The sequence below is a fragment of the Peromyscus leucopus genome, chromosome 1 (genome assembly GCF_004664715.2).
Source record: "Peromyscus leucopus breed LL Stock chromosome 1, UCI_PerLeu_2.1, whole genome shotgun sequence".
NCBI lineage: Eukaryota > Metazoa > Chordata > Mammalia > Rodentia > Cricetidae > Peromyscus > Peromyscus leucopus.
Window position 1 is genome coordinate 6,238,312 of NC_051063.1, and position 12,831 is coordinate 6,251,142.

The 12,831-nt window shown below is 40.6% G+C and overlaps 2 protein-coding genes across 2 annotated transcripts; one reads left to right on the forward strand and one right to left on the reverse strand.

The window, feature by feature from the left end:
* On the forward strand, positions 1-966 carry LOC114703452 (olfactory receptor 5AN1-like). The gene has a single exon (XM_028884301.1). The coding sequence runs from the start codon at positions 1-3 to the stop codon at positions 964-966; it is 966 nt and encodes a 321-aa protein (XP_028740134.1).
* Positions 967-10,879: 9,913 nt separating this feature from the next.
* On the reverse strand, positions 10,880-11,839 carry LOC114703378 (olfactory receptor 5A2). The gene has a single exon (XM_028884189.1). It carries the CDS (start codon positions 11,837-11,839, stop codon positions 10,880-10,882), a length of 960 nt encoding a protein of 319 aa, XP_028740022.1.
* Positions 11,840-12,831: the final 992 nt, after the last annotated feature.

Sequence of the window (12,831 nt, forward strand, 5' to 3'; positions counted from 1 at the left end):
ATGAGCAACAAAGTAGTGATCGGGGGAAGAAATATTACCAAGATCACTCAGTTTATCCTCCTGGGATTCTCAGATTTCCCAAGAATCACAGTAATGCTTTTTGTCATATTCTTGATTATTTATATTATGACTCTGATCTGGAACCTGTCCCTCATTGCTTTAATAAGGATGGATTCCCACCTCCACACACCCATGTATTTCTTCCTCAGTAATCTGTCCTCTATAGACCTCTGCTTTGTCACTTCCACAGCCCCCAAGATGCTTTCCAACTTCTTCCAGGAAAAACAAACTATCAGCTACGTGGGCTGCATAGTTCAATACTTCATCGCTTCCACTATGGGGCTGAGTGAATCTTGCCTCATGACAGCCATGGCCTATGACAGGTATGCTGCCATTTGTAACCCACTGCTCTATTCATCAATCATGTCACCCACCCTCTGTGCTCGCATGGTGTTGGGAAGCTATACAGCAGGACTCATAGGTTCCTTATCTCAGATATGTGCCTTGCTGCAGCTCCACTTCTGTGGACCTAATGTCATTAGACATTTCTTCTGTGACATATCACAGCTGTTAAATCTATCCTGCAGTGATGCTTTCTCTGTTCAGGTCTTGCTTGCTATATTAACAATGTTTTTTGGAATAGTCAATGCCTTAGCTATTATGCTATCCTATGGCTTTATTGTCTTGTCAATCATGAAGATCACTTCAGCTAAAGGCAGGTCTAAGGCATTTAACACCTGTGCTTCTCACCTGACAGCTGTTTCCCTCTTCTATATTTCTGGTATCATTGTCTATTTGAGTTCCAGCTCTGGTGGCTCCTCCAGCTTTGACAGGTTTACATCTGTCTTCTACACTATGGTGATTCCCATGTTGAATCCTTTGATATATAGTCTGAGGAACAAGGAAATCAAAGATGCCAGGAAGAGGTTGCAGAAGAAGACAATCTGCTGCCAAGATCATAGATAAGAAGATTTCAACACAATGTCATGTCAGAGTTACTGTTATCAGCAATCATGTGCACATTACTGGAACACTACAAAGTCCATGGCACTTTGGATAAAGACGACTTTGAAACAGACAGTATACCAATATAAACCAACAATTGGTTTGATGTCATGGAAATGCATTATATTTAGGACCAGTAGAGTCATAATTTCTAGGTTACAAAGTGGCCATCTCATCATTAATTATTCTATCTATAGGTATTTGAGAATTATATAAGTTGAGAAACATGTGCAAGAATGAAAACTGTTAAATTACAAGCCTATCCCTTTAGAGAAGATTCTTGACAGATTCCCTGACCCCAGAGTCTACCAACCTTGTCTCATAAATAGCTTGATGTAGTGTAATAAAGACCAGGCCTTGATCATTGTATTTTCTGGGATACTGATCAGTTGAGGATGATCACACCAAAACTTCCTGTTTGAAAGAAATAAAGCACATGTTGGCCTTATTGTATCTTTGAGGAAGACTAATAAGAAACAGCTTGATTTTGTTAAAGGAAATCACTACTATTCACTTAGTAACCTATAGGTCAAACATAAAAGTGGGAGTTTGAATCATGAAGAAAAATGGTGAAAAATACAGGGTTTCTTCAGTGCCAATTCTTTGGTGTTCTAATGATTTGATTTCTGGCATCTTGAAAAGTCATGACCTATAGTAGTATCTTATGGATCAATAGCAGTGTATGAGAAGATGGGACCCTAATCTCTCTTAGTCTTCCATGTTGCATCCAGAAGTTTGCCCTGGATTGATATAGCCAATCAGATTATTGCACAAAATAAAATTTGCTATTTTAGGCATATGCTCAAATTTGGTCTAAGAAGACTTGTGAGAATTCATTGTAATATCGTCACTGGACATTCAACATTGTTGAGATTAACAACTTATGACACAGTGGCGCATTCTTTCTTATTGTCAATGTATGTTCAGCATTTTTGTGTTCCATCATGGTTTGTTTTTAAGAGAGTGATGTAATGGTTGTAGTATAATAACTAAAGATTTTAGCTGATATTTCCCAGTATTGCAGGGGAGCTCTTTTCTCCAGTTGAACTTCACCATCATGATTCAGAATTGTCTTACACAATTCCGTGGTTCACAGTCATGGGAACTAAATATTGGCAATAGTACAGTGATAAACATGTCCATGGAAATGAAAAGGATAGAGTGTTAAAATTCTTCCAGAGTCCAGGGGAGTGGTTTATACCTATAATCCCATCACTAATACGGCAGGGGAAATAAGGACACTGCCCACTGAATCAACTAAGAAGGTTCCTAGGGACTCACAGAGACTGAATGGACAATCAGGCAGCCTGTCTGTACTAAGTCTTCTGTTTATATGTTATGGTTGTATAGTTTGGTGTAGCTGGAGTTTTCCTGTGTCCCGGCCTGCCAGCAGTCGGCACAAATCTCTCCCACTCACGCCCCCAAGTAAACACACAGAGACTCATATTGCTTATAAACTGTATGGCCATGGTAGGCTTCTTGCTATCTGTTCTTATATCTTAAATTAACCCATTTCTATAAATCTATACCTTGCCACATGGCTCATGGTTTACTGGTATCTTACTACATGCTTCTCTTCATGGCAGCTGGCAGCATCTCTCTGCCTCAGCCTTCCACCTCCCAGAATTCTCTTCTCTCCTTGTCCCACCTACACTATCCTTCCTGCCTGGCTACTGGCCAGTCAGCATTTTATTTATCAGTCAATCATAGCAACATGATTGACAGCATACAGGACACCCCACAGCAGTTTTGTGTTCTTGGGGAACTCCTAACAGAAGGAGAGGGGCCTGTCTCTGACTCTTTTGCCTGCTTTTGGGACAGATCCTTTTCCTTCTATGGGTTTCCTTGTCCAGTCTTGACATGAGGGTTTATGCCAGTCTTATAGTAAATTGTTATGCCATGTTTGGTTGATATCCCTGGGAGTCCTTCTCTTTTCTGAAGGGAAACAGAGGAAGAGTAGATCTGGGGGAGAAAGGAGGTTAAGAGGGGAGACTGGAATGGGTGGGAGGAGGGGAAAAACATGGTCAAGATGCAATACATAAGCAAAGAATAAGAAGGAAAAAACAAGGCAGGAGAATTTCCACAGGTTTTAGTCCAACCTGGGCCACATAGTTCCATCCCAGCCTGGGCTACAGAATGAGACTATGACACAAACATGTGAACAAACAAACAATCAAAATGAGCAAGCAAACTTCCATCTTGAAGCAGGACATCATAAGACCTTTATCTGAGATTATAGTCACCAGTCTCTTTCCCCCAGTTTCTTAGAACATTACATGTGGCTGGTTTTTCAGTCTGGAGCATATAGGATATGCATGGCTGTCTAGGGACTGGAACTCCCCAGGAAGCCAGTTGCGTGTTAGTCCAATATTCTGGAGAAGGGGAATCATTGTTGATGCTGCTGCTCAAGAGTCATTCATGCTTTGGTATACATTTTCTATAGAAAAAATTATACCATTTCCTAATAAAGTCCTTTGTTCAGAAAGCTGGACTTAGATGGAATAATTTCTTTGGTCTGTTGCTAGTTCCTGTAGCTAGAGTTTCCCTGCCTTGCTCACAGTCTGGACAAATCTTTGTCACCCACCAGTCCCACAGCTGCTCAGACCCAACCAAGTAAACACAGAAACTTATATTGCTTACAAATTGTATGGCTGTGTCAGGCTTCTTGCTAACTGTTCTTACAGCTTAAATTAATCCATTTCCATAAATCTATACCTTGCCATGTGGCTCGTGGCTTACCGGTATCTTCACATGCTGTTTGTCATGGCGGCAGCTGGCAGTGTCTCCTTCTGCCTTTCTGTTCTTTCTTTTCTCCTCTCTGTTAGTCTCACCTAAACTTCCTGCCTAGCCACTGGCCAATCAGTGTTTTATTTATTGACCAATCAGAGCAATTTGACATACCGACCATCCCACAGCAAGTTCCTTTTCTATGTGATATGTTTATTTATATATTCACAAGGGAGCTCAAAGGACCAGGAGAGGATACAGGTAACTATGCAAACTGAGTTGCTATTTCTGCCAGTAATCTCAAGTCAGATATAAGTTTGTGGTTCTATGTCTCTGATTTAAAGCAAGACCATAAGATGCAAATAACAATAGTTACTGGTTTACTACCCTGCTTAGATTTGGACAAAATGGTTAGTGACTATGTCATTATATTTCCACATTATCTTCAGAGACTCAGTTATTTTTAATTTGTGATTATAATATTATTACATATTTTCTCCCTTCCCTTGCCTCCCTCCAGAGTTTCCCATATGACCTTCCTTATTCATTATTTGAGAGTTTCACCGTGTTTATAATAAAATTTGACTGCATCAACCACTGGCTGCATCTCCAGCATTTCTCCACATCCTGTGACCCAAATGTATGGTGTCTTTAACAATAGGGCTTACTATCTAATTCTAATGTGTAACCAAGAGCAGTGGTAATAACTTGTTTTATTTGGGAGAGGGTTGATATTGTCCAAGAGCAACACCTCATATCTGGCACCATGCTTTTGTTTCAAAACCTATAGCGGCAGGATAACTCCATTTACACACACACACACACACACACACACACACACACACACAAGCAGAAACTTCTAAAATTGTAGGTTTCTATATGACTTTTTCAAGCATCTTTAGTGTTGGGTATCCCTCTTCATCCCTTCCTCTGCCTTGCCCTCTCAAGCCCCTCCTCATTTAAATCTTCCCAACTCAATTTCCCTTTTTCTCTTTTATGGCACCTGTGTTCTGTTATCCCCCGTCTTAAAATCTTTCTTTATAGGCCCATCCTATTGGCCTCTTTCTAGTTCCCTGTTTCTAAAAGTACTCAAGGTTAATCATATATATCTAAAGATTCAAAGCAAGAATCTCCGTGAGTGTGTGTGTGGCTTTTGTCTCTATGTGTCTGGGTTACCTCAGTAAGTATGATTTTTTTCTTCAAGTTTTATCCATTTACTTGTCAAGTTTCATAATTTTTTTTACAGCTGAATAAAATTCCATCACATGTATGTACCACATTTCCATTATCCATTCATCAGCTAGACTGTTCACCTTCAAAGCCCAATACATTCAAATAGTTAACATTTACCCAGAACATTTGGACCACTGAGCACTGTGCCTGGCACCTTGGCACCACAAAAGTGAGAAGGACTCATTCCGTTGGGTACATCAGTGAGGCTGGAATGAACATTTGTCAGGCTCAGATAATCTGGAGACTGGGTCCTACATCTAACTTGACAAATGACAATCTTTCTCTGAATCTTTTGTTTGGATCTGTAAAGCACAGGGACAGCATGATAGTGCATTAAAGTCTGTATGATAGTAATGAACTCATGCTTCAAGTGTGTATGCTTCTAGTGGATTTTATTATTTTGGTCACTCTCTTGTTTAGCATAAACAATATTACATACATATCATGGTGATGTCATAAGCTTGTAATCGAATAAAATTAAATCTAAGTTCCACCAAAAAATGTTACAGAAATATGCAAATATAACCCAGGAGCTGAGAGAAGGCACTTAAACACACACCCCTGAAGAAAGACTGCCACACTTCTCACTGTTCAACCATGCAGGCTATCGATCATCTTTCCAACTCACACACATTTTAGTTGTCTTACGAAGGAATAGCTTCCATATGAGTTTTTTTCATATACCGTTTTTTTGTGGTTAGCTCTCCTTTATTTCCTCTTTGCCTCCTCCATCCCCTCCATCCATGCCTTCTTAATCACTCCCACAATCCTAGCATTCTCTTATCTGTTTCCATATCACCTGTGTTCTGCTATGCTCCATCCCTTGAGGTATTCAACCAATGATCTTTTTCAGGGGCCCTATATTCTACAAGTATTCCATTAAGCCCACAAATCTAAATATTTGAAGGTGGGTTCTATAAAGGGAATGTGAGGCATTTGTCTTTCTGGACCTCAGTTACTGCATTCAGTATAATTTTTGATGGGATTTCCCTGATTATGTAGATTATTTTTTGGTTGGGTGGCCATTTTTACAACATTGCTTCTGCTAATCCATGAATATAGGAATTCTTTGCACCTTTCAGCATCTTCCTTAATTCTTTCTTCATCATTTTAACGTTTTCATTATAGAGGCTCTTTATTTCTTTAGTTATGTTTTCTCCAAGGTATTTTTTTTTTTGAGGCTGTTGTAAATGGAATTGTTTCCCAGATTTCTTTCTCAGTGTATTTGTAACTGGTATAGTAGGACAGTTACTAATTTTTGTAGATTAATTTTGTATCCTGCCATTTTGCTGAAAGTGTTTATCAGATATGAGTTTTTTGGTCGTTCTTTAGGATTATGTCATGCGCAAATAGGGATACTTTGACTTTTCTCTTCTCTATATGTATTCCTTTAACTTCCTTCTCTTGTCTTACTGCATGTAATTGCTCAGACTTAGGCAATATATTGAACAAGAATGGAGAGAATGGATACCCATGTCTTGTTACTGATTTTAGTGGGAATGTTTTGTTTTCTCCATTTAGGATGATGTTCAATCCTGGAGTTTTACTTGACTTCTGAGGTTCAAACTGAGGCTCCCATGCTTACACGGCAGACAATTTACCAACTAAACTTTATCCCCAGAACCTCAAATAAATTTTCAAAGTGTAAAGATACATCATTTGAAATTTACAAAGCCATCTGTACTATTATTTACAACAAAAATGGGAAGACACATATATATAAAAATGAGAATTTCACAGTTTTTCTAGGAAGATAATTTGTAACAAAAGCCTTTATATGTCTCTGACCCTTTTATTGTGTTAATATTCTATCAAATAACATGTCAAAAGGATACTGTAAATTTTAAATATAATTCATTGGAGTACATTGTGTACTGCACAGAACCTGGAATAGATTGATTTTTTTTTTTTTTTTGGTTTTTCGAGACAGGGTTTCTCTGTGTAGCTTTGCGCCTTTCCTGGAACTCACTTGGTAGCCCAGGCTGGCCTTGAACTCACAGAGATCCGCCTGGCTCTGCCTCCCGAGTGCTGGGATTAAAGGCGTGTGCCACCACCGCCCGGCTAGATTGATTTTTTAATGTGTGAAAAAAGTCCCATTTATTAATGATTCTTTTTTTCTTTTGTGTTTTATTTGCTCTCATGGTTGACTTTCTGTTCACTTACAGAAGGACCAATTTATTAGAATGATATAAAACAAGTACTGCTCTAATTTCACTTTTGTTGTTTTGGTAAAAAATATCCTGACAAAAAGCAGTAAAGGGGAAAAAGTGGTTGTATTTGGTTTACGATCCCAAGTTACAGTCTATCATTGAAGGGAAGTCCAGAAAGGAACAGTTCTATGGCCACAACACATCCACATTGAAGAGTGAAGAGAGAGCAAAGGGACCTTTGCCTGTTACTTCCTGCTTTTTATGATTTTATACATATTCTATGTTTTAAGGCCCAGCCCATGAGATGTACCACCCATATTCAGGGCCCTCTTTCCCATCCTAAGTAAGGCAATTAAAACAATAACCAAGTGGACCAACTTGGTCTAGGCAATCCTTCATTAAGACTTTAGTCCCATATGATTCTAGGTTGTGGCAAGTTAACATTTAAAGTCATCCTTTATAATCCACTTTTTGTCAACTTGACACACAAACATATCACCCTAAGCCATAATGCTTTTTAACCCTTGTCACCAAAGTCTCATATTAATATCACAATACAAAATAAAGTCACACTCTACAAAGCTCCAAAAGTCCAACACTTCAAGAGTCCAAAATATTAAAAAACCCAAAGTCTCTTAACCATGAGCTTCTTTAAAATAAATAAAAACTTACTAATTAGACACTCTAATTCCAAAAAGGAAGAACTGGGACAGAGCAAGTGAACAATCACACATAAGCCAAACCCAAATCCAGCAGTGTAAATACCAAACCTAGTTGTTCAGTGTGTGATTAGCTGTGGCTGGTGATCTCCTGGGCTCCAGAGGGCTTTGGTGGCTCCACTCCCCAGCTCTGCCCTTCCCATCACACAGTTTCCATCTTAGCCTGGCTCTATTCCACACCCACAGCTGTCCTTGAGGAATATCCAATGGCTCTGGCATCTCAGTATCATGGAGTCTCCATGGCAACTGAGTCCTCAATTTCACCGATGTTTTCTACTATCTCTCCACAGGGTCTCTAGACCTGCCACACAGTGCCAGGCCTCAGCTTCTCCCCACGACCACTTTATTTCGTTAACACCAGTACCATGTAGACATCTCTTACATTACTGCCAAGTTTTGCTATAAGCTCCTGGTGTAGCCAGCCTGGCTCTTTTGGACTACAGTTAGATGAGTTTCTGCACGCTGACCCTGATGAGATACTTTCCTGTTGTCCCAATGAAGCACAACTTTCACTTCCATAGTGCATACTTCTTATTATTCACAACAGATTCTTCAGCCCCAGCCTGATCAACACACATATTTTTAGCACAAATATCTCATGAATGGCCCCTGACCCAGTTTCTAGTAAAGTCCTTGTCACCCTGAATCCTCATGAGCTGGGTTTCCACTGCTCACGTTACTTTCAGCATTCCTGTCTTCATCAAGATAAACAGCTCAGTAAGCTTTTCCAATAGCATCCAATGGCTTTTCCAGACTAAAGTTGCAAAGTCTCTCAAATTCCTCTGCCCAAACGACACTGTCAGTTTTATCACAGGAACAACTTCACTTCCTCAGGGCCAATTTGTGTCTGAGTTTCATTTCTGTTCTCGGGATAAAAGATCCCAGCAAAAATCAACAGGGAGGGAGGAAAGGGTTTATTAGGCTTACAATTCCTAGCTACATCCTGGAGGGGAATGTAACACAGGCGTGGAAGCAGGGAGTCACGTCACATCCACATTCCTGAGCAAAGAGAGAACCAATGCATGCCTACTTGCTTGCTCGCTCCCTGCTCTCCTCACTCTACACAAAGCACAGCTGGTGAAATCTTGCTATCCACATTCATGGTAGGTCTTCTATTCAGCCTCATTTAAGATACTCAAGACAGTCTCCCACAGGCATGGCTAGAGGCCAATGGATCTAGGCAAATCTTCCTTCAGGTTCTTCCTACATGATTCTAGGTTGTGACAAATGGACATTTAAAACTAACCAACACACACAGAGAATTTAGATAATAATTAAAAATAATAACATAATGAAACCTTAAAAAAAAACCCCTTGTCGGGCGGTGGTGGTGCACGCCTTTAATCCCAGCACTCGGGAGGCAGAGGCAGGTGGATCTCTGTGAGTTTGAGGCCAGCCTGGGCTACCAAGTGAGTTCCAGGAAAGGCGCAAAGCTACACAGAGAAACCCTGTCTCAAAAAACCAAAAAAAAAAAAAAAAAAAAACCCTAATCATCACAAGTACTTGTACACTGTTCTTTGGCAAACCATGAATATTTTGAAGGAACATAAATATGCATGTTTTAGATAAAATACTGCATTTTTCTTAAAAAGATAACAACATTTATTCTTTGAAAAATTTTCCATGTATATAATGTGTTTTGATCATATTCACCTCCCATTATCCTTTCTTGTCCCCCTTATATTTCTTTTGGAACTATTATTCTTCCCAATATTACCTGCTCTTGTTTTCATGTGATTTTTGTTTGTTTGTTTGTTTGTTTTAATAACCCATTGAGTTTAACTGGGGTTCCTTGCATGTGCCTGACCATGAAGTCATTTACTGATCATGGGCAGCTTACCAGAGGAAAATAAAGAAATAAAGAAATGTGATTCCCTCTCTCAGGAACCATTGACTTCCAGTGGTTCCTCAGCTAGGGGTGTATGGGACATTGGAGGACTCCATCTCCTGCAGATCTTGTGCAGGTAACCAAAGTTGTTGTGAATTCAGGAGTTCAGTAGCCATGTCGTTCCTAGAAGATAGAATTTCATAACATCCACCTCATGCTCATGTTCTTATATTCTTTCTTCTCCTTGTCCATGTTATTCCCTGAATCTTGGGGGATAGAGAAGGTCAAATAAATGCTCTATTTAAAGTTGAGCACTCAAAAGTTATTATTCTCAGCACCTTGACCAGTCATGAATCTTTGTTTTGATCACCTCCCACTAACAAAAGAGGCTTCTCTGACCAGGACTGAGAACTGCACTATCTAAGGGTATAAACAAATACTTGGAAGACAGTTTTGATACATTCCATTTATTTATTTTTGTTTTTTTAAACAGAGCCTCACTGTGTAGCCCTGGCTGCCTTGAAACTCAATTTGTAGACCAGGCTGATCTTGAACTCACAAGATCAGTCTGCTTCTATGTCTAGTGCGACACCATGCCCGGCACTACATATCCATTTATCAATAGGGAATTATCAGTAGACTCCCACAAAGTGTCTGTGCTTCCTTGGCCACAGGCTTTAGGTCATGTATTCTCTCTAATAGAATAGGCTTCAGATTCAACCAGGAGGTGATTGGTTGCCTCTAGAACATTTGTGCCACTACTGGTCCGGTGGGCATATATTATCAAGCAGTTCGGTATTGTACTAGACAAGGTCCACAGCTAGGTGATATTGTTGACTTCTCTCCTAACAGCCTATATAACACCCTCTGGTGCTATTATCAGTAGCCATCAGGAAGGAAGCCTCCATCTGAGTTCTAGCTCAATTTCTCTGTGTCCTGTATCTAAAGTACAGACAAGTGGTATTTTGATGTTGCAGAACGTTATTTTGTCATGGTGAGGTTTTCCACTAAAGAGAACATTTGAAACATCAATGTACTCATGCTATTTATTTTAGAAACCAATAGTGAAAAATCAGTCTTTAGTCAAAATTACAATAACTGAGGAGAGAAAAAGCTGGGCCCATTCAAATCATGTTGAAGATCAAGTAGTCAAAACAAACTACATAAATTGCTGCAAAATTGAGCTATTCAGGTCTTTGTGTAAACACCACCCAGTGTCAGAAAAATGAATGCCCATGAGAAAGCATGTAGTCCCTTTTGACAGCTTTCCTTATGGCATTTTTAATGTCCTTATTTCTGAGGCTATAGATGATGGGGTTCACCAGGGGAATCACCACCGCATAGAATACAGACACCACCTTGTCTTGGCTGAGGGAATAGCTGGAACTGGGTCTCATGTACATGAAGAGACCAGAGCCATAGAAGAGGGTCACAGCAGTCAGGTGAGATGCACTGGTGCTGAAGGCCTTGGTCCTACCTTTAGCTGAGCTGATCCTTAGGACAGCAGCAACAATGTATCCATAAGAGATGAGGACTACCATGACAGACATCACTCCCACAACAACACCCAAAATGAAGGTCACTACCTGGCTGGTGAAGATGTCAGAGCAGGCCAGAGCCAGGACTGGAGGAAGGTCACAGAAGAAGTGGTTGATTATGTTGGGCCCACAGAAATCATGCTGGTAGATAGAGAATGTTTCAATCAGAGAACTAAGGAAACCACCCATGTAGGCACCAACTACCAACTTTAAACACAGAGTATGGGACATGAGAGCCATGTAGAGCAGTGGGTTGCAGACTGCAGCATACCGGTCATAGGCCATGGCTGCCAGGAGCAAGCATTCAGTCAGCCCCATTCCACAGAAGACAAAGTATTGTGTGGCACAGCCAACAAAGGAAATAGTATTCTGATCTGTGATGATGTCAGAAAGCATCTTTGGGGCAGTAGAGGATGAATAACAAATGTCTAAGAAGGAGAGGTTACTGAGGAAGAAGTACATGGGTGTGTGGAGGTGAGTCTCGATCCTGATGAGGGTGATGAGGCTCAGGTTCCAGGCTAGGGTCAGGAGGTAAATCCCCAGAAAGAGCATGAAAAGGAAAACCTTCATTTGAGGTTGATCTGAAAACCCCAGGAGGATGAATCTAGTCACAGCTGTGTTGTTTCTTCCTCCAGCCATAGGCAAGCTTCCTGCATAAAAGGAGGGGTAATCCTGAGGTTAGGGAGATTGTTTGTAGCTTTAAGAAGAAAGACTTGGGGCTGGAGATGTAACTCAGTTGATAGATTGCTTGCCTGGCATGCACAGGGCCCGAGTTTGATCCCCAGCACCACATAAACTGGGAATGCTGGCACACACATATAATCCAAAGAGGACTGGAAGCTCATCGTGATTCTTGACTATACAGTTAGTTCACAGTCAACACGGGACACACGACTCTGTCTAAAATCAAAACCAAACCAAACATGGGGCTGCAGAAATGACTCCACCAGTAAGACGTTTGCACAATCACGAGGACCTGGGTGCGGCTCCTAGCAGCTATGAAAAAAAAAAAAAGCCCAGCTATACATGCCTATAATCCTGGCACTGGGGCTGGCATTGGTGGGGCAGAGACAGGAGGATGCCTGGAGCTTGCTGGCCAACCAGGGTAGCAGCAAAATCAGTGAGCTCAGAGTTCACTGAAAGACTCTTGTTTGGAAAATCAGGTGGAGAACCATCAAGAGATATGCTTTGTGTTGACCTCTGACCTTCATGTTCCCTGTGCATACCTTTACACCTTCACACACGTGAACATGTGTCAGAGAGAGAGAGAGAGAGAGAGAGAGAGAGAGAGAGAGAGAGAGAGAGAGAGAGAGAATAGAAATGTCTGGAAGACCACAGAAACTATGAACACCTAGTTAACAGTTTCAGACATCTTCTGGAAAACTAAGTTGTCACCCTAAGATAATCTGTTAGCACTATTTAAAAACTGTATGGTGTGTATCTGGTTGACTAAAAGAGACAGAGTCTAATGGAGTAAAAACTGATTAGAAGAGAGGAAGTAGGATTTTGTCCCCAGCAACTTTCCAGTGGTGGAAGGGGCTGTGGGAAGTCCTTCACCTCTCCAGAGTCTCACTTTTTCAAATCCAAAAGGAGACGCTTGAATCAGCTGTGTTTCAGGTCCTTTTGGAATT

Bases quoted from the DNA above. Each gene is read 5' to 3' on its own strand.
- LOC114703452 (XM_028884301.1), top strand. From the start codon at position 1: ATGAGCAACAAAGTAGTGATCGGGGGAAGAAATATTACCAAGATCACT.
- LOC114703378 (XM_028884189.1), bottom strand. From the start codon at position 11,839: ATGGCTGGAGGAAGAAACAACACAGCTGTGACTAGATTCATCCTCCTG.